General features: G+C 43.3%; 1 protein-coding gene and 1 pseudogene across 2 annotated transcripts in view; one reads left to right on the top strand and one right to left on the bottom strand.

Annotated features, from left to right (window-relative positions):
* MAP3K3 (mitogen-activated protein kinase kinase kinase 3) overlaps window positions 1-17980 on the bottom strand; it is a 62067-nt gene that overhangs the window by 28846 nt on the left and 15241 nt on the right. For both annotated transcript variants that reach the window (XM_070395028.1, XM_070395029.1), the window contains exons 3-5: window positions 9498-9538; window positions 4795-4894; window positions 1216-1329 (exon numbers count right to left, since the gene is read on the bottom strand). In XM_070395028.1, coding sequence (XP_070251129.1) covers window positions 1216-1329; window positions 4795-4894; window positions 9498-9538 — 255 coding nt within the window. The remainder of the gene's footprint in view (window positions 1-1215; window positions 1330-4794; window positions 4895-9497; window positions 9539-17980) is intronic.
* Window positions 83-421, top strand: LOC138994835 (small ribosomal subunit protein uS10-like; annotated as a pseudogene).

Below are 17980 nucleotides of genomic sequence, written 5' to 3'. Positions count from 1 at the left end.
GCAGCTCTGTCCCTCCCACTCCTGCCTCACCACTGTTCACTCTCACCCAGGAACAAGTTGGTCAGGCAGCTGTGCCGCAGCCATGGCTTTTAAAAATACCGGAAAGACACCGTGGAACCAGAGGTGGTGATTCACCAACTCACAATTTCTCTAACTAGCCACAATGTAAAGCCTTTGGAGAAGGTGTATGCTCATTTGATCAGAGGTGCAACAGAAAGGAATCTCAAAGTGGAAGGACCAGTTCAGATGCCTACCAAGACTCTGAGAATCACTACGAGAAAAACTCCCTGTGGGGAGGGTTCTAAGACTTCGGATCACTTTCAGATGAGGATCCACAATCGACTCATTAACTTGCACACCCCCTTTGTTAACCAGATTACTTCCATCACGTAGAGTTGAAGTCACCATTGCAGATGCTTGAGCACCATTCCATCTAAATTCTGTCCTGCTATAGTGCACCCATGGCTCTCATACAGCATGTCAGCTGTCTACAGTTGGCTGTCTTCAAGCATAAGGGAAGGAAAGAGTGCCAAGAAACCATTGGGAACATGCATCTGAAGAAAACTGGTAGAGGAATCTGTCATTAGAAGCCAGACCCAGTTTACAAGCATTCTTGTGGAACGTAGTCCCTCAGAGACCCTTTAGGAAAGGAAACTGCACAAAGAATAACTCCTCACTTCTGACGGTCCCTGTTGATTGCCTGCCATTTGGTAAGGCAGCAGCTAGTAAGTTACAAGAGTCCTACAGCCCAATGGCCTTTTTTCCAATGAAGAGAAGGAAAAGTTTATTTCCTACATGTGTCCTAAGAGAAAGGCACAGTTGCTGAGGAGCTGGGATTTATAAAGCATGAGAGTCTTGAATCCTTGGTAGCCTTTGCTTATCAGCACCCCCCACACTAATCAAATCTTTCTTGTTAGGGTCCAAATCTAATTGAAAGGACGTAAATATAGAGAAAAAAATATCCTTTATTATAAAATGTTTTCCTTCCTCCCACACCACAAGCCAAGTAACCTTTAGTTGCAACTTTAACACTGATGATCTGGCTTCACAGTGAAATCAAATGCAGAAGGCTAGCTGGCTACTGACACTGTGGCCACGCTTATGTTTTCACTTTAGTAGTGGCTGAGGAACACAAAATTCTGTCAAGGAAGCAAGGTGAACTGAAGGACAGCAAGCTTTGTTTTCCGCTGCCAGGCTATGATAGGGGCTACTTACATGGTTTCTGTCCTGAGGCAGCAGCAATATCCTAAGGCTTTTCATGCTTGAGCTCCTATCCAAAATGTCAATTGCTTTATCAAGATCATCTTGGTTCTTCAACAGGATGGAGAGCTGTGACACAGGACACACAAAAAAAGGAAGTCATATAAAAGTCTTTAGTTTGCAGAAATAAGCAAAATAAACAAAAATAAAATTGGAAGAAAACAATCTCGTTGGATACTATGGGGTCTTAAAAGATCACATTGAAACTAGAGATATTTTCTTTTCTTTACATGTACAATTCAATAATTTTTAGTAAATTTACAGAGTTGTGCAACCATCACCGCAATTCAATTTTAAAACGTTTCACTGCTCAAAACAGATCTCTTGTGTTATTTATAGTCACCGGCCGCCCCCAAACAGCTATAGTCCGCATATTTCTTTCCAAATTAAGCAGTAGAATCCTGTCTGACATTAACGAAATAAGAAGAAAAGGGATACTGGAGGAGGGAGGCTGGAAGAGGATGAAAACTGTTACTTAAATAAGGACACAAATTTAGACCACATAGCAGGGTTGGAAAGAGTAAATTTTATGGTAGGTGAATTATCCTATCTAATAAAAGAGAAACATGGTAATTAGCCGTACCTCCGCTACCCTTCCCATTGGCTAATCAGGGAGATATGCAAATTAACTGTCAACCAAGATGGCGGCTGGCAGCCAGGCAGCTGCCGCGAACAGGGAGGCTTGCTTGCTTCAGTGACGGAGGAAGCCAAGCTTCCCCGCCTGACTTGCCAGCCTTTGAGCTGCAACTCTAAGAAACATTGTAACAAATATAGAAGCTAAACCAAACCCCAGAAACCTGCTTTAGTCAACCAGGCTTCAGCCAGCAGGACCGCAACATTGTTTCAAATACAGAAGGTAAACAAAGGCCAGAAACCTGCTTTGAGCAGCCGAGGCCTAAGAGCTGGAGCCAAGCCTCAGAGCTAAAGCTGGCCCAGAATAAAAAAAAAAAAAGAAAAAAAGGAGCGGTTGGGAGCTTCAGTCACCCGCCAGCCTAAAATCAGCCCTCAGCCCCTCACCCAGACTGGCCAGGTACCCCAGTGGGGACCCCCACCCTGATCCAGGACACCCTTCAGGGCAAACCAGCCACCCCCCACCCATGCACCAGGCCTCTATCCTATGTAGTAAAAGGGTAATATGCCTCCCGGCACCGGGATCAGCGTAACAGGGGGCAGCGCCCAAACCCCGATGGCACTGCGGCTCTGTGTGTGACAGGGGGCGGGGCCACAACCTCCCTATCCGCCCTGCTCTGTTCGTGACAGGGGAAGGCACCCCAACCCCCTGATCAGCCCTGCTCTGTGCCTGATAGGGGGAGCTCCCCAACCCCCTGATCGCCCTGCAGCTGTGTGTGTGACAGGGTGCGGGGCCTCAACCCCCTGATCGGACCTGCTCTGTGTGTGACAGGGTGCAGCGCCCCAACCCCCCGATCGGCCCTGCTCTGTGTGTGACAGGGTGCAGCGCCCCAACCCCCTGATCAGCCCTGCTCTGTGGGTGATAGAGGGCGGCGCCCCAACCCCCCCCCCCCCACAGGCCCTGCTCTGTGTGTGACGGGGTAGAGCCATAACCTCCCCATCGGCCCTGCCCTGAGTGTGACAGTGGCGGTGCCCCAACCCCCTGATCGGCCCTGCTCTGTGGGTGATAAAGGGCAGCGCCCCAACCCCCTGATCCGCCCTGCTCTGTGTGTGACAGGGGGAGGTGCCCCAACTCCCCTATCGGCCCTACTCTGTGAGTAACAGGGGGGAGCTCCTCAACCCCCTGATGGGCCCTGCTCTGTGCGTGACAGGGGGGAGCTCCTCAACCCCCTGATCAGCCCTACTCTGTGTGTGACAGGGTACGGAGCCCCAACCCCCCTGATGGGCCCTGCTCTGTGCATGACAGGGGGCAGTGCCCCAACCCCCTGATCCTCCCTACTCTGTGTGTGACAGGGGGCGGTGCCCCAACTCCCCTATTGGCCCTACTCCGTGAGTGACAGGGGGGAGCTCCTCAACCCCCTGATCGGCCCTGCTCTGTGCATGACAGGGGGGAGCTCCTCAACCCCCTGATCGGCCCTGCTCTGTGCATGACAGGGTACGGAGCCCCAACCCCCCTGATGGGCCCTGCTCTGTGCGTGACAGGGGGCAGCGTCCCAACCCCCTGATCGGCCCTGCTCTGTGCGTGACAGGGGGTGGCGCCGCAACTTCCCTATCGACCCTGCCTTGAGTGTGACAGGGGGCGGTGCCCCAACCCCCCAATCGGCCGTACCCTGAGCGTGACTAGGGGTGGCATCGCAACCTCCCGATCCGCTCTGCTCTGTGCATGACAGGGGGCAGCGCCCCAACTCCCCAATCGGCCCTGCTCTGAGCCCGACCAGGGGCTGCACCTAGGGATTGGGCCTGCCCTCTGCCACCCGGGAGCAGGCCTAAGCCAGCAGGTCGTTATCTCCTGAGGGGTCCCAGACTGCGAGAGGGCTCAGGACGGGCTGAGGGACCACCCCCCCTCCCCCGGAGTGCACAAATTTTTGTGCACCGGGCCTCTAGTATATTAATAAAATTATTATTATAAATATATAAACATAAATAAAATAAAATTTTAGTAATTACTGTATGTATGTCATGAGCTGAAAAAGGTGGGAAATCACTGCTCTAGACATACTCTCTTTAATAGGCACAAACATGTTACCTTTCAGACTAATGCAAAGCACCAGTCTAAACAGACTGCAGCCTCTAGTACCTTTCTTATAGCCGGGAAAGCAGCCAACTAACTGACAATCAAAAGAATTCCTTCCTGCCCTAGCTGGTTTGGCTCAGTGGATAGAGCGTCAGCCTGCAGACTAAAGGGTCTCGGGTTCGATTCCAGTCAAGGGCACATTCCTGGGTTGTGGGCTCAATTCTCAGTAAGGGGGCGTGCAGGAGGCAGCCAATCAGTGATTCTCTCTCATCATTGATGTTTCTATCTCTCTCTCCCTCTCCCTTCCTCTCTGAAATCAATAAAAATATATTAATTAAAAAAAAAAAAGAATTCCTTCCTGCCCTGGTCAGGTAGCTCAAGGAGAAAGAGTCAAAGAAATCGTTGAAGTACGTGCTAACTTTTGAAGCAAGCTACAATCAGGAGTTAAATTCTGAGAGAAGAATCGGGCATTTATGACTGTTAATAGAGGTTCTACCCACCAGTTTTCTCCCCTTCCCAGTTCCTCTGCTTCTAGTTAAGTCTATGCTGGAAAGAAAAAGATCACCTCCAAAATGTAAAGGAGACAATATAAGACCTGGCTCTGACACCATACCTGACTCCACCATGGAGTATTAGAGCTACCGGCACTGAAAGAGCAAGGGAAATGAAAATAGCTATGTAATCTCCCCATATAGTGAAAACAAAACAAAACAAACAAAAAAATCCACCAGAGATCCCAGAGTTATTGGAATTAAGAAAAAAAGCTCCAGAAAGTGAAAACATATGATGATATTACAAGAACAAACCAAGAAATCCTCAGCTAAGCAGAGAGGAAAAAGGTAGGCAGCTGTCCCTACTGTTGTCCCCATATCATCCATCTACTTTCTCACCTCATTGTTCATGTAATGTAGATCAAGAGGCTGCCCAAACACAGTTGTCACCTTGCGCTCCACATCTTCATATCTCACAGGCCGGCTGAATGCTATAATTCTGAAAAGGAATAGGAAGCATGGTTAATTGCATATTTTAACGTAGGATTTAGAAAGCTATGACTTCTGATGATTTTCTTGTTTTTTTTCAATATAGGACACAATTTGCCTTTTTCTTTATTGTTTCTTTTTCTTCTCTTATCTATCTGTATTTTTTCACTCTTCCTCTAAGCATCTTTAAGGTTTGCTAATAGTATTAGCAAAGTATTTGCTTAGTCCCACCCACCGCTCTACCACTTCAGCTTAGATTTTTCTGTCAATGACAGCTCAGTATCATAGCAGGACACCTAGATTTAAAAACTATGTTCCAAATACTCCTGTTAGGAAGAAAACCTGGAGATTGGTGCAGCAGTCCTAAAACCATGGTGTTAACTCCTAAGTGACTCAACTTCAGACTTGAAAGATTTTTTCCACTGCTCATTTTTGAGATGTCATAGGAATCTCAATATTGATTATCCTCAGAATCGAGATTTCCTACCATAGAGTTACAGGAATTTCCCTTGAGTTGGTTATATGTCTGATTAGTTTATTAACCAGCCACACAAGTGGACATGTAAGTAGTGTTGATATTGATGCTCTTCTAGAAAGACTCCTTGGGTCAGTTCAAAGAACAATTCCTATAATGGAGGATACAGTAAGAACTGCGAATATACTAGAAGCCACTGAGTTGTACAGTTTGTTAAGATTATACAAGTGTTAACATGATTTGTCTTTAACTAGCACAGCAAAATTTAAAAGTGGGAAAAGATGAAACAAGACTGGCAAAATGTTGATAATACTGAAACTGGGTGACACGTCCATGGAGGTTCAGTATAATATTCTCTCTACTTTTGTGTGTGTTTGAAATTTTCATTAAAAAGTTTTAATGAATGTATTAGGATGAACTATATGATATTGCTGATAGTCCTAAAGAGGCAATTTCATATGGATTCAACATAATACTTTGAAACTTAAATTAAAACAAAAATAAGCCAAGAGATAAGCAGATGAGAATATCAGAGAGAACCTCATATATATACTCTTTCTATATATACATATAAAAGAAAATATAGATTAAAAAATATTAGCATGGGGATAGATTTCCTAATTATGACATAAAATATAGAAGACCAAAAGGATAAAGACAGATTTGACAACAAAATTTAAACTTCTGATGACAAAATAAATCATCAACAAAGTTTAAAAAAATATCGCCCTAATCAGTTTGGCTCAGTAGATAAAGTGTTAGTCCACAGACTGAAGGATCTCGGGTTTGATACAAGGGCAGATACCTCGGTTGTAGGCTCAATCCCTGGCCCTGGTCGGGGCACGTGCAGGAGGCAACCAATTGATGTGTCTCTCTCACAACAATGTTTCTCTCTCTCTGTCTCTCCCTCTCCCTTCCACTCTCTCTAAAAGTCAATAAAAAAATATTCTCAAAAAAAATAAAATTCTCAGGTGAGGATTAACACACACACACACACACACACACACACACAAACACACACACATACACACACATCAAACTTGGAGAAAATACTTGCCAAATCAATAGGAAAAAGTCAGAAAATCCAATTAAAAAAACAGGCAAAGTATGATGAGACAATTCAAAGAAGAGTTATGAATGGCTAATAAACACATGAAAAGAAGCTTAGTGTGATGGGAAAAATGCATATTAAAATTTCCTTCATCTTTTAATAGGTCTAGGCTAGATGAAATCTAACTACCATGTGGTGGAGTAAAGTACTCAGCCATGGAACCTCTACAGTTCTTGCCTTCCTCCATGCTGAGAGGAAGCAGTGTGTTGTTCTTTCACATCTTTCCTGCTTCCCCAGAGGGGGAAGAGGTATGAACAGAAGAAGCAACAAGACACAGGAAAGAGGAATCTATGCTATTGGATTTTAATGAAATCTAACCAGATTAACTTCTTTAATGTTGGAAGTTATATTGCTGAATATATTAGTCTATATCCACCAGGAAATCCAACCATATTGTAATCCTTATATTTTTTCCCTTAAATCATCTGTCCCAAACAATGATACTGTTGGGTGCTATCTAGAGATGGTTTACCTAGATATGAGTGTTTTTTGGAGCCTGAGAGAATGACTCCTGTAAATTCCTAATCATAAATCATACCCCCGCCCCTTCATTAGGACCTCAGCAGCAGTTCAAAAGGGGCCAGCCTTTTTGAATAAAATATCAGACCACTCAAATGTCCCCAGCACACTATGAGAAAAGGATGGCTCAGAGATAAATTCTCCTGCACTTGGCCTGGAGACAAGCCATTCAAAACCCCCAAGAGCAACCCAAAAGCCTGGTCAGGATCAGAAACCAGGACTTCCAAAGTTGGTAAGATCTAAACTGCTGCCCACCCAGTGAATAACAAGCATTTTTAGGCCAGTGTTTCAAAGAGGGATCAAACACCCATGACAATCATCTCACCAGTATCCAGACATGAAGGTTTTCAGAGGGAAGGAGATCCTAATCTACAGGCCTCCTCTTCTGCCCTCTTGGGGTTAAGAGGGAGAAAGGTCAGGAGTTTGGGCTCCAAACTTCCAAAGCAAAGGGGAAGTCAGCTCTCCCGAATGGATACTTGGCATAGATGAATGGAAAAAGCCACTACTTTTTTTCTATAAATTTTAATTCTGTAAGGGACTATTTAGATAAATACTGTCTATATTCCTTGTAAAAAGTAAAGAAAGCCCACAATAACATCCTCTACAAAATCCTAAGACATGAAATACATAAAACCAGAGCTGTCTCGCACAAAGCACCTTGAACTTGGCTTCCTTGCACCAACTTTATAAAGTCCTCAGTTCTACACATAGTACACAAACAGTGAAATGCCATGGCTCCTGAAAACAGCTCCATAAAAAGAGAATGCAGTTTTCAAAACCTTGATACCAATGTTCTGCTGCTCAGGGCTTCAAAAGACCATTCCTGCCTGACCACCTTAAATATTTGTGGTTTCGATCTGGCAGCTTCTCTGAAACTAAACACATACACGTTCTCAGTGTAAGTCTGCTCACTGTAACTGCATACCACTTTGGGAACAGGAATTCAGGAGAGCATAACTGCATAATTAGGCTCCAACACAATTGAGCTTTTGATTTCATATCTACTGAAAACTCTGGGCTGCAAGTCTGGCCATGCTTCCAAAACCCAGTCAGGTTAGAAGTGTGAAAAGCAGCAATAATGAAGTGACAATTTAACTTCCCAGCTACTGGCAAGACACAAGAGGAGCAGCTGGTGACAGGGCTCAGAAGGCCTTCCTCCTTCCAGGCCTGGAAGAGCCCTAGTACCCACATGGCAGCAGTAAGATTATGGCAATGCAGACCACTCTTTGCAAAATGTTTCTCTGACAACTTTGTGGGCTTGTAGATGTATCTTTTTAAGGAAGAGCTATAGCCACAAATATCCTATGGAGCTAGCTTCAAAGTGGACTGAAAACTGCCAGCAGCAGAGAGGTGCCAATACTAAGAATGTCTGGAGAAACTAAGGTCCTCTGGAGGGACTTGTAAAGTAGGGGGACCTTATACTTATCAGTAGTATCCTCTTCGCCTCTCCAAATGCTGGGAGCAAAGAAAAATGGGGGATATCAATGAAAGAAAGGCAAAGAGTGGGAGACAGATATGAAAGGCACACTTATGCACATACATACACACAGGGTCCCAAATATCCCATGACCAGAGTTCTCTATGGCTTTTAGAAGTTTTTCTTTAAATAACATGAGAAATTAAGTGAAGTCATATTTTTCTTCACTAAGAACATCTACCTTAACTTCCTACCAAAAACACCCCCAAAAAACAAACAAAACAAAAAAACACACCAAAAAAACTAAATACTGACAATGGAGAAAAGGACATCAGGGTTTTGTAATATTACTTTCACTTCCCTAACAAGGTAAGGGAATATAGACTGAAAAACTCCCTCTTTCTTTGTTCTCAAATGATCTGAACTCCTTCACATCTGAGGGACTTGGTGAAGCTTCCCATGGCCTAGACGTTATAAAAAACTTCCAATTCGCCAAAACCGGTTTGGCTCAGTGGATGGAGCATCGGCCTGCGGACTGAGAGGTCCCGGGTTCGATTCCGGTCAAGGGCATGTACCTGGGTTGCGGGCGCATCCCCAGTGGGGGATGTGCAGGAGGCAGCTGACCAATGTTTCTAACTCTCTATCTCTCTCCCTTCCTCTCTGTAAAAAATCAATGAAATATAAAAAAAAAACAAAACAAAACTTCCAATTCATCATCCTGGCCTCTGACATGGACAAAATTAGGGCCACTCTATCAGGGAAGGTAATGGCACATCACAGGAGAATCATAAACTCCCTCTAATGCGTGCAAGTGGTACAGTGTCAGAGTGTCTGGAAGTTATGACTCTGAGAAGGGCTGAAGTCTTGACTTCCTCCCCTCGCAAACTGGCAGATCTCACAGTAGCAGAATAAGAGCAGGAGAGTAAAACATCAGTTTAAGTGGCTTCCATATAGACTAGAAATAAGGTTCAATTGGTAGGCCAAGCCAAGGGTGAAACTTTACCCTTTATGTCCAATCAACCCCATTGTCCAGCCAGTGACCCACAAGAATCACTCCAGGGACACAACCACTAATCAGAAAGCAGACTTACCGCCTCTCCCCGTTGTGCTCAAACTTGATTCTGACGTCACTCTGCCAAAGAAATGACAGACAAGTTAGCGGGTACTCTGGCATGTGTTACTCCCAGGTAAGCAATAGGCAGTCATTTAGCAACATTAAGCAAATATCCCTGATGTCCTTTTCCAGCATCTCTACCCCCTGGGTATTCCCCTTTCCAATCAGTTGTAGTCTTCCAGTTCTAATCTCAGGGGCAACAAAGCTCTTGGGACAAGATCCCTAGGCGGCTGCCCCAGCTTAGTTGCTATGCTCTGGCATTTCATCCCTCCATATAATTTCCTGGCCAGGATACCGTTCCTTCTTGGCTGATGTAACTGAACAGAAAAAGAAATCTTAGTACTAATACTTCCTAACTATATAGCTATGAGCAAGTTATTTATCCTCTATGAATCTTGGTTTTTCCATCTGTAGAATGGGGCTAAATATGTCTAATTTGCAGAGTTGCTATGAGAACTAAATAAGATAATAGAAATAAAGTGCCTGATATACAGTAGACATGCAATAAATGGTTGCTACTGCTAGTATTGATTTCTGTGATCCTCTCAAGGCTACCCCCAGGGGGATAACGTGGGACCCTGGACAAATTACCTTATAACTGCCCCCAGCTTTATCCTAAATGACCATCATGGGTAGCCTATAAGCTCTGGGAGAACAGGAATCACATCTATCTTGTTTCTGTACCCCGGAGACAATCAAGGGAATATGTAATATATATGCTTAATATTTATTAAATGGATTAATTAGAGAACAAAGTTGAGTGTAAATATCAGAAATAAAAGGAAGTAGAAGTGTTAGAATGTTAAGGAACAAATCAAGGAGTAAGAGATATTGTGAGGGGCAAACAAACAACCTGTGGGAGTTAAAAATGAAAGGAAAAGGGAAGAGCTATGACAGAACAACAGATATAGAGGGGGGAAAAAGTAAGATTGTTAGGAAATCAACAAATAATATAAAGAGAAAGAATTCATAATCAATGAAGATCATATTGAGAAAGACACATTTATAGAATGGCATAGAAGAAAGTAGAGGCTTTCAAAGCATTTGAAGATGAGGAAGACAGAACAGACAAAAAAGGAAGAGCCTGAAAGGTAGAATGGATACATAAGGACTTCCTCTTCCCAAGAGATTAGGGGCCTACAATTCTCTTCCAGTCCACTGAAGAACTGGACCAGTGGTTCTAATTTACACTCTTAAAATTGTGAAGAACCCCAAAGATCTTTGTTTATGTAAATTATATCTAATTTTTCCATACTAGAAATTAAAACTGAGAAATTTTTTTTTCATTTTAAAATAATAAAAAACCATCACATGTTAACATAAATACATTTTTTATTTTAAAAAATAACTATGTTTTTTAAAAATTTAGTGAGAGCTGGCTGGGTAGCTCGGTTGGTTAGAGCATTGTCCTGATACGCCAAGGTTGCGAGTTCAATCCCCAGTCAGGACACACACAAGAAGCAACAAATGAATACATAAATAAGTGGAACAAATCGACGTGTCTGTCTGTCTGTCTCCTCCTTCCTCTCTCTCTAAAATCAATAAATAAAATTTTTTTTAAAAGGGTTTAGTGAGAGAATGCAAATCTTTTCAATGCATGGCTTAATAGGAGACAGATGAATTCTCATATTAGCTTCTGCTTTGTATATATTGCAATATTAGATATCATGTAGCCTGTGGAAAACTTTAGATTCTTAAGAAAATGAGGCTGAAAAGGGCAAGTAACATCTTGGTATTATTATTATGAAAATTGTTTAGACCTCAAGGACTCCTGAAAGGGTCTTAGGAACCACCCAGAGGTCCCTAATTCACACCTTGAGAATCACTCAATTAAAATATAAGCTTTCCATCCTCGGATTATTTTAAATACAAGGAAACTGGGGGCCAGAGAGCTTAATGGCCCAGAAAAGGTCTCCTACTAAACAGTGGAGACCATAGCTTCCCTGAGGAATAGGTCTGTGATGTGACAATTCTTCCAAATACAACCCTGATATAGCCCTCTCATCCTTAATATAACATATGGACCACTTCATCCATGAATAACATATGACGATAGTTAACATTTATTGAGCATTTACTATATACTGAGACTTGTTCTAAGCATCTATCTATATAATCCTTCCTATATAATAAAGAGCTAATATGCTAATTAACTGGACAGTGGAATGACTTTCCAGAATGACCAGTGGGCAGGGGGCGGGGCCGTGAGGTCCTGAGGCAGCCGGGACCATGAGGGCCGAGGCAGCCGGGGCTGTGAGGGCTGAGCCCCTTGCACAAATTTTGTGCATCGGGCCTCTAGTCTATATAATAAAAGCCTAAGTGACCATTATGGCAGAATGACCAGAACGATTGGTCACTATGATGCGCACTGACCACCTGGGGGCAGAGGCTCAACGCAGGGGGAGGGCCACTCAGCCAGAAGCCAGGCTCACAACTGGCAAGTGCAGTGGCGGTGGTGGGAGCCTCTTCTGCCTCTGCAGAAGCGCTAAGGAGCAGTGAGTCAAGCAGTAAGGAGCAGTGAGCAGGCGGGCAGTAAGGAGGGAGGGGTCCTGGACTGTGAGAAGGCGCAGGCCAGGCTGAGGGACCTCCCCCCACAGTGCACAAATTTCATGCACCAGGCCTCTAGTGTTACATATATCAATTAAACTAACCCTCACAACAGGTACTATTATTATCCCTATTTTATATAAGAAACCGAGTTACAATGAAATTAAATAAGTTCTCTCAAGGTCATGAATCTTGTAAAAAAAAAAGCCAGGATTTGAACTGAGGAAGACCAGCTCTTAACTACCATATTATGCTACAAGTTAAGCATTACATAGGCAAAGGAGGTTTATTTTATTCACAGATGCAGGGCTTCAATGGGAGCACTGAAAGAAGGAAACTGTCAAATGATCTTTTGTAATATTACTTTTTGGAACTCATGGAGGAGATGAAAAGCTCCCCATATCTAGGGTAATAATGGAGTCAGACCAGGAGATTGGTATCAATCATGAAACAAGCTATGGGAACTGGGGGACCAGTAGGGAGGGTTGTGGTTAGGGTTGTGAGTAGATGGGGATGGAGGAGGTAAATGGGGAAGGCACTGTGTCCCACCAGGTCTGCATTCTAGGTGAGGGTAAAGATATGTGTATGTGTAGCAGAAAGGAGGGGAGGTGGTGCTGCAAAGAAAATTATCCTGTAGATTCAAGGTTTGTAACAAGTGACAGCAGTTTTTTCACTGTCTTCTTTTCTCTTCCTCTGAAACACTAAACAGTTACCGAAGCAAGAGCTCTCCAAAGCATGGTGCCTGAGACCTGCTGCCGGGCTCTGACATGCCCTCTCTAGCTTACCACTGTCTCTAGTTCTACAACTGGCTCTGGAGTAGTCCAAGTGCTCACCAGTTTGCAGTCCTGTCTGTCCCTGCAGGTAAGTTACTACATCCTTTCACCTCCTCCTGCTCACAGTCCAGGATAACTTGGTGTAGTCTTTCATTATTATTTTTTATTAATAGACTAGAGGCCCAGTGCATGAATTCGTGTGCAGGTACAGTCCCTAGGCCTGGCCTGTGATCAGGGCCATCTTCCCCAGCTGCCCACAGCCGGCCTCGCCCCCCATCACCACCCATCCCCCACTGCCACCCACCCTTAGTTCCCCATTTGCCATCAGGCGATCGGAGCCTGCCGGCTGGGGGGAGGGACCAAGAGGTGGTCAGTGTGCCTCATAGTGACTGGCCATCCTAGGCTTGCCTGCGCCTCAGGCCAGCCCTGGGCAGCTGGGGGGCGGAGGGAGTCCGGAGGCAGGCGCCTGCTGCCCCAGCAGGGCTGAGGGGACTGGGCACCACCATCTTTGAGGGTGTGACAGTCAATTAGCATATTCCCTTCTTAATGGCTGTGGGTGCTGCCATCTTTGAGGGCGGGGAAGCAATTAGCATATTCCCTCTTTATTGGCTGTGGGTGCCGCCATCTTTGTGATGGGGTGAGGGTCAATTAGCATATTGCCCTTTTATTATATAGGATTCTATTTTTAGAACAGTTTTAGATTTACAGAAAAATTGACCAGATATAGTAATGAGTACCCAAATACCCGCCCTCTACAGTTTCCCCTACTATTAACATGTTATATTAGTATGGAACATTTATTTTTGTTATAACTAGTTAACCAATATTGATGTATTAATTAAAGTCCATAGTTTATCCAGATGTCCTTAGGTTTAGTTTTCTCTGTTGATTTTTATCTAATTTTTATAGCAATAACAAGCACATAACAATAGCTCTCATTTTAAAACTGAGATAATAATTAGAAGTACCTATGAAGGAATCCCCTCAGTCCATTGGGACTGAGGGAACCAAATACATTCATAATCTAAGCACTATTCTATTAGTCAGAAATTAGTGCATTTAGTTGAAAAGGGTATTAAACTTTTGCTCCAAACTACAGATCACTCCTACTCAAGCATGTGATTAGTAAGCAGTGTAAGTAAAGAAGCCTAGTGTTCTGAATCCCTTCTCTGATGTGATGACAGCCTTTCAGAGCACATTCATGACCAACTTCCATGTACCACATGATGTGCCAAAATCTGCCAAATTCCCAAATCGGAGTTTCCCTTTTCAGGCTCACAAGAGTAAGCCATGGATAAGGAAAGTTCAGATAAAGATAATTTAATTCAATTCCTTCCCACCAAACATTCTCCTTGCCTCTCTGAGGCATTTCAAACTGGTCAAGTCCCCTTTCATGAGCTTCTCTTTTCCCCCCGCCTCTGTGACTCTATCCCAGCCCAAGGAACCTGCCACCACTCTAACCACTTCTGCTTCTTTGTTGGTTCCTCTTCCTCATTTCCTCTCCCACCCCTCCCCCAGCACAAGACCTGTCCTGATATCTGGACTTTTGGCCTCTGGATTGATCCCTCCTCACATCTTCTCCTCAGTAGAAATAAAAAATCTCTATATTCAGCCCCAATCTCTCAAGCAAAACTTCATCCAGAGAGAGGTCAATGCGGGGAAAAGGAGACATATGTAATATTTTCAACAATAAAGAATTAAAATTAAAAAAAAAACCCACATTCATCTGTCTTCCACATATCTAAGGCAGATATGTTGTTGTTAAGAATGTAGTGCTAGCCCTGGCCTGTGTGGTTCTGTTGGTTGAACGTCGTCCCACGCATCAAAGGGTCGCCAGTTTAATTCTGATTAGGGCACATGCCCAGGTTGTGGGCTCAATCCCCAGTAGGATGCATGTGGGAGGCAGCTGCTCGATGTTTCTCTCTTTTTCTCTCTCAAATCAATAAAAACATTTAAAAAAAATAAAGAAGAAGAAGAAGAATGTAGCACTAGCTTCAAACCCTGGCTCTACAACCTCTTAGCTCTGTGACCTTGAACTTGTTACTAACCTCTCTGTGATTCAGTTTTCTCATCTATAAAGTGAGAATAGTGATAGTATCTATCCCATGGAACTATCAAAAGAATTGGATGAAATAACTGATAAAAGTATGAGAACTGATATATCATAAGTGCTCAATAAATAATAATACAGGCCCATTATTCTTTAGCCAGAACTGTTGGGGCCAAAAGTATTTCAGAATGCACTTTTGGATTTAGAGAGGTAGTATGGTACATGTTCTATGTATTTTTTATTATTTGACACCTCCCCCCAGGAGGAGGGGCAGCACTCCCATGGCAGAGGTAGAATGCTCACAGGTATCTCGCATACTCCTCTGCATTGCTTAGCCTGTCTTGAAGTTAGTTTTGGGCTTTGTGACTTGTTCTGACCAAGAGTTGGGGACAGAATTGAATTTCAGATGATCTTCCCTGACAGCCACATGTTCCAAATCAGTGAAGCCAACCTCAATTAGGGTCTCTAAGTGACTGAGGAATCCTATCCTCCCCTTCTCTGTATTGGACATATTGTGTTAAGTCACTAAGATTTAGGGTTTATCTGTTAAACTAGTTTTTGTAATGAAAAGTATGAATATTCACAATAAATGGAATAAAGACTACAAATAACCCCTATGTTCATTCAGACCAGGTATTTGTTTTTGTTTTTATAATCCTCACCCAAGGATATGGTTTTTTATTTTTAAGAGAAAGGGAGAGGGAGAGAGAAACATTGATGTGAGAGAGAAACATCGGTTGCCTCCCACATACACCTCCATCGGATATCAAACCTGCAATCTGGGTATGTGCCCTGACCAGGAATTGCACCCAAGAACCTTCAATGCATGGGAAGACGCTCCAACCAACTGAGCCACACCAGCTTTTGTTGCCAACGAGTTTGCCACAAATTTACCAAAAAATAATAAAATTGCCTTTCAGTTTACAGTACTCTTTGAATTGCAGATAAGGGACTCTGGACCTGCAAAAACCATATATAGACGCACAGTCTGTTTTTTTCACTGTAATATCAAACTCAACCTAGACATAGTCTGCATCAACTACCCTCCTAAACTAGTCTCCCTTCTTAGTGTTGCTGTTTCTAACCTTGGTACCACTGTTGTCTTGGCTACAGGCTCAAATCTCAGAGTTCTGCTTGATCCTTTCCTTTCTTTCCCCTCCTCACAGCCAGACAGCAAGTTCCAATTCTCCCTTCAAAGGTCTCTGGTTTAAGATTCTGTTACCCACTCTCCATCATCACTTACTTTGCCCCTTATTCTATCACTCCTGGATTCTAAAAGTAACTCTGTACTTTTTGGCAACCCCCTTCCAACATAGTTTACATTCCTCTACAATTTCAATCATCTTAACCACTGCTTTCATCATGTCCCTTCCTTACTAAAAAAGTAATCAGTAATGCCCATGACCTTACAGAATAAAGTCTAAGTTCTCAGCTATCATTCTAAGTTCTCTGGAATTTAAGTCCATTCAGTTTACCTAACCATCTCACATTGCTTGTTCTCAACAGGAAGCCTCTCCAGACAGATCAATGTCCACCCTATTTCCTGAAATATGCCATATTCATTCCTTTCCCTAGGCCTTTAATCATTCAGTTTCCCAACCTGGGATGCCATTCTTCTTCCTTTCCACCTAACTAAACTTTTGCAGCCTAGTTCAAGTGCCATCTCCTCCAGAAATGACTCCATAACTCCTTGGCCCAAGTTCATCTTTCACTTTCCTGGCTTCCTATAGCATTCACTACTTGTACCATATATTTAGGCATAGTCACATTTACCTTAGTTTATTTTTTTCATGAATTTCTCATTTCCCAATATGACTGCATGCTTCCCAGGGTACAGCAAACATAACATATTTCTTTTGTGTGTCTAAGAAACTTAAACTATAGGCACATGTTGAACTAAATGGAGAGATGCCATAGCTGCTGAGATAAAAGTTCCAGTACAAAAATTCATATCTAGACAGATTCAAGAGTTCCCTGCCCACTACAACCAATCTGGTGAAGGGAATAGTGAGAGATGTACCCAGGAGAACAGTGCAGGTTTCCAGGGTGACCTACATATTTGGGAACTCAGTAGGGGCAATAAGAGTAACAAACGATGACACCAAACTTATGCAGAAATGAACTTCTCAAAGTCTGAACTCAACAATTGAATATGGCTCACAAGAATTTAAAAAATGCAGTGTTTGTTAAAGGTTTGTGAACTAATTTGACCTGACAAAGAGCTCAGCTAGCCATCAAGTCTGGTACCCTCCCTCTAATTCTATAGTGCTCACTCTCCCTATACTTGCTATATTCTTTTGATGGCTCCCACATCTTTGGTATTAGAGTCCTTATTTTGCCAAAGATAAATAAATGAGAAGAAAAAGAAAAGGGCAATAAAAATCATTTTACTTGTATGTGACTCATTAATGTCCTAATAGATCAGTGGAAGACATTATTTTAAAGCAGCTTCTTACAACATAGAATACCAGGCTTGTGTATTGCTTTATACGTATGGGTTTTTTTTGTTTGTTAATCCTCACCTGAGGATATTTTTCCCCCACTAATTTTTAGAGAGAGAATGGAAGGGAAGGGAAGAGAGGGAGGGAGGGATAGAGAGAGAGAGAGAAACATTGATGTGAGAGACACATCAATTGGTTGTCTCCTGCATGCATCCAGATGGGGGCCGACAGGGGCCAGGGATCGAACCTGCAACCCAGATACATGCCCTTGACCGGGAATAAAAATAGGTGTGTGGGCCTACTCTCTAACCACTGAGCAATGCCAGCCAATGTATATTCTTTTATGTTTTATTTTCAAACTAGCCAGCCTATCTTTGCCTTGGAAGACAAAGGAAGTCCTGAAGAGCCAGGTCTATCATAGTAAAAACAAAAGGCAGTCTGTTAAATCACTGATCCTGCTGGGGGAACAACTCTTAAAGTTCTCCTCTAGAACTGATAGCCAAGAGAACTGACCTGCTTGTGCCTGCTATGCAGAAAGCAACTTTCCTATTCTGAAGCACCCAATAATGAACATCTAGAGCAACGGTTCTCAACCTGTGGGTCGCGACCCCTTTGGGGGTCGAACGACCCTTTCACAGGGATTGCCTAA

This window comes from Myotis yumanensis, unplaced genomic scaffold, assembly GCF_028538775.1.
Source record: "Myotis yumanensis isolate MYYU_CA2020_CCGP unplaced genomic scaffold, mMyoYum1.0.hap1 SCAF_16, whole genome shotgun sequence".
NCBI lineage: Eukaryota > Metazoa > Chordata > Mammalia > Chiroptera > Vespertilionidae > Myotis > Myotis yumanensis.
The sequence above is the reverse complement of the archived record's forward strand: the minus strand, read 5'-3'. Positions and strand labels throughout refer to the sequence as shown.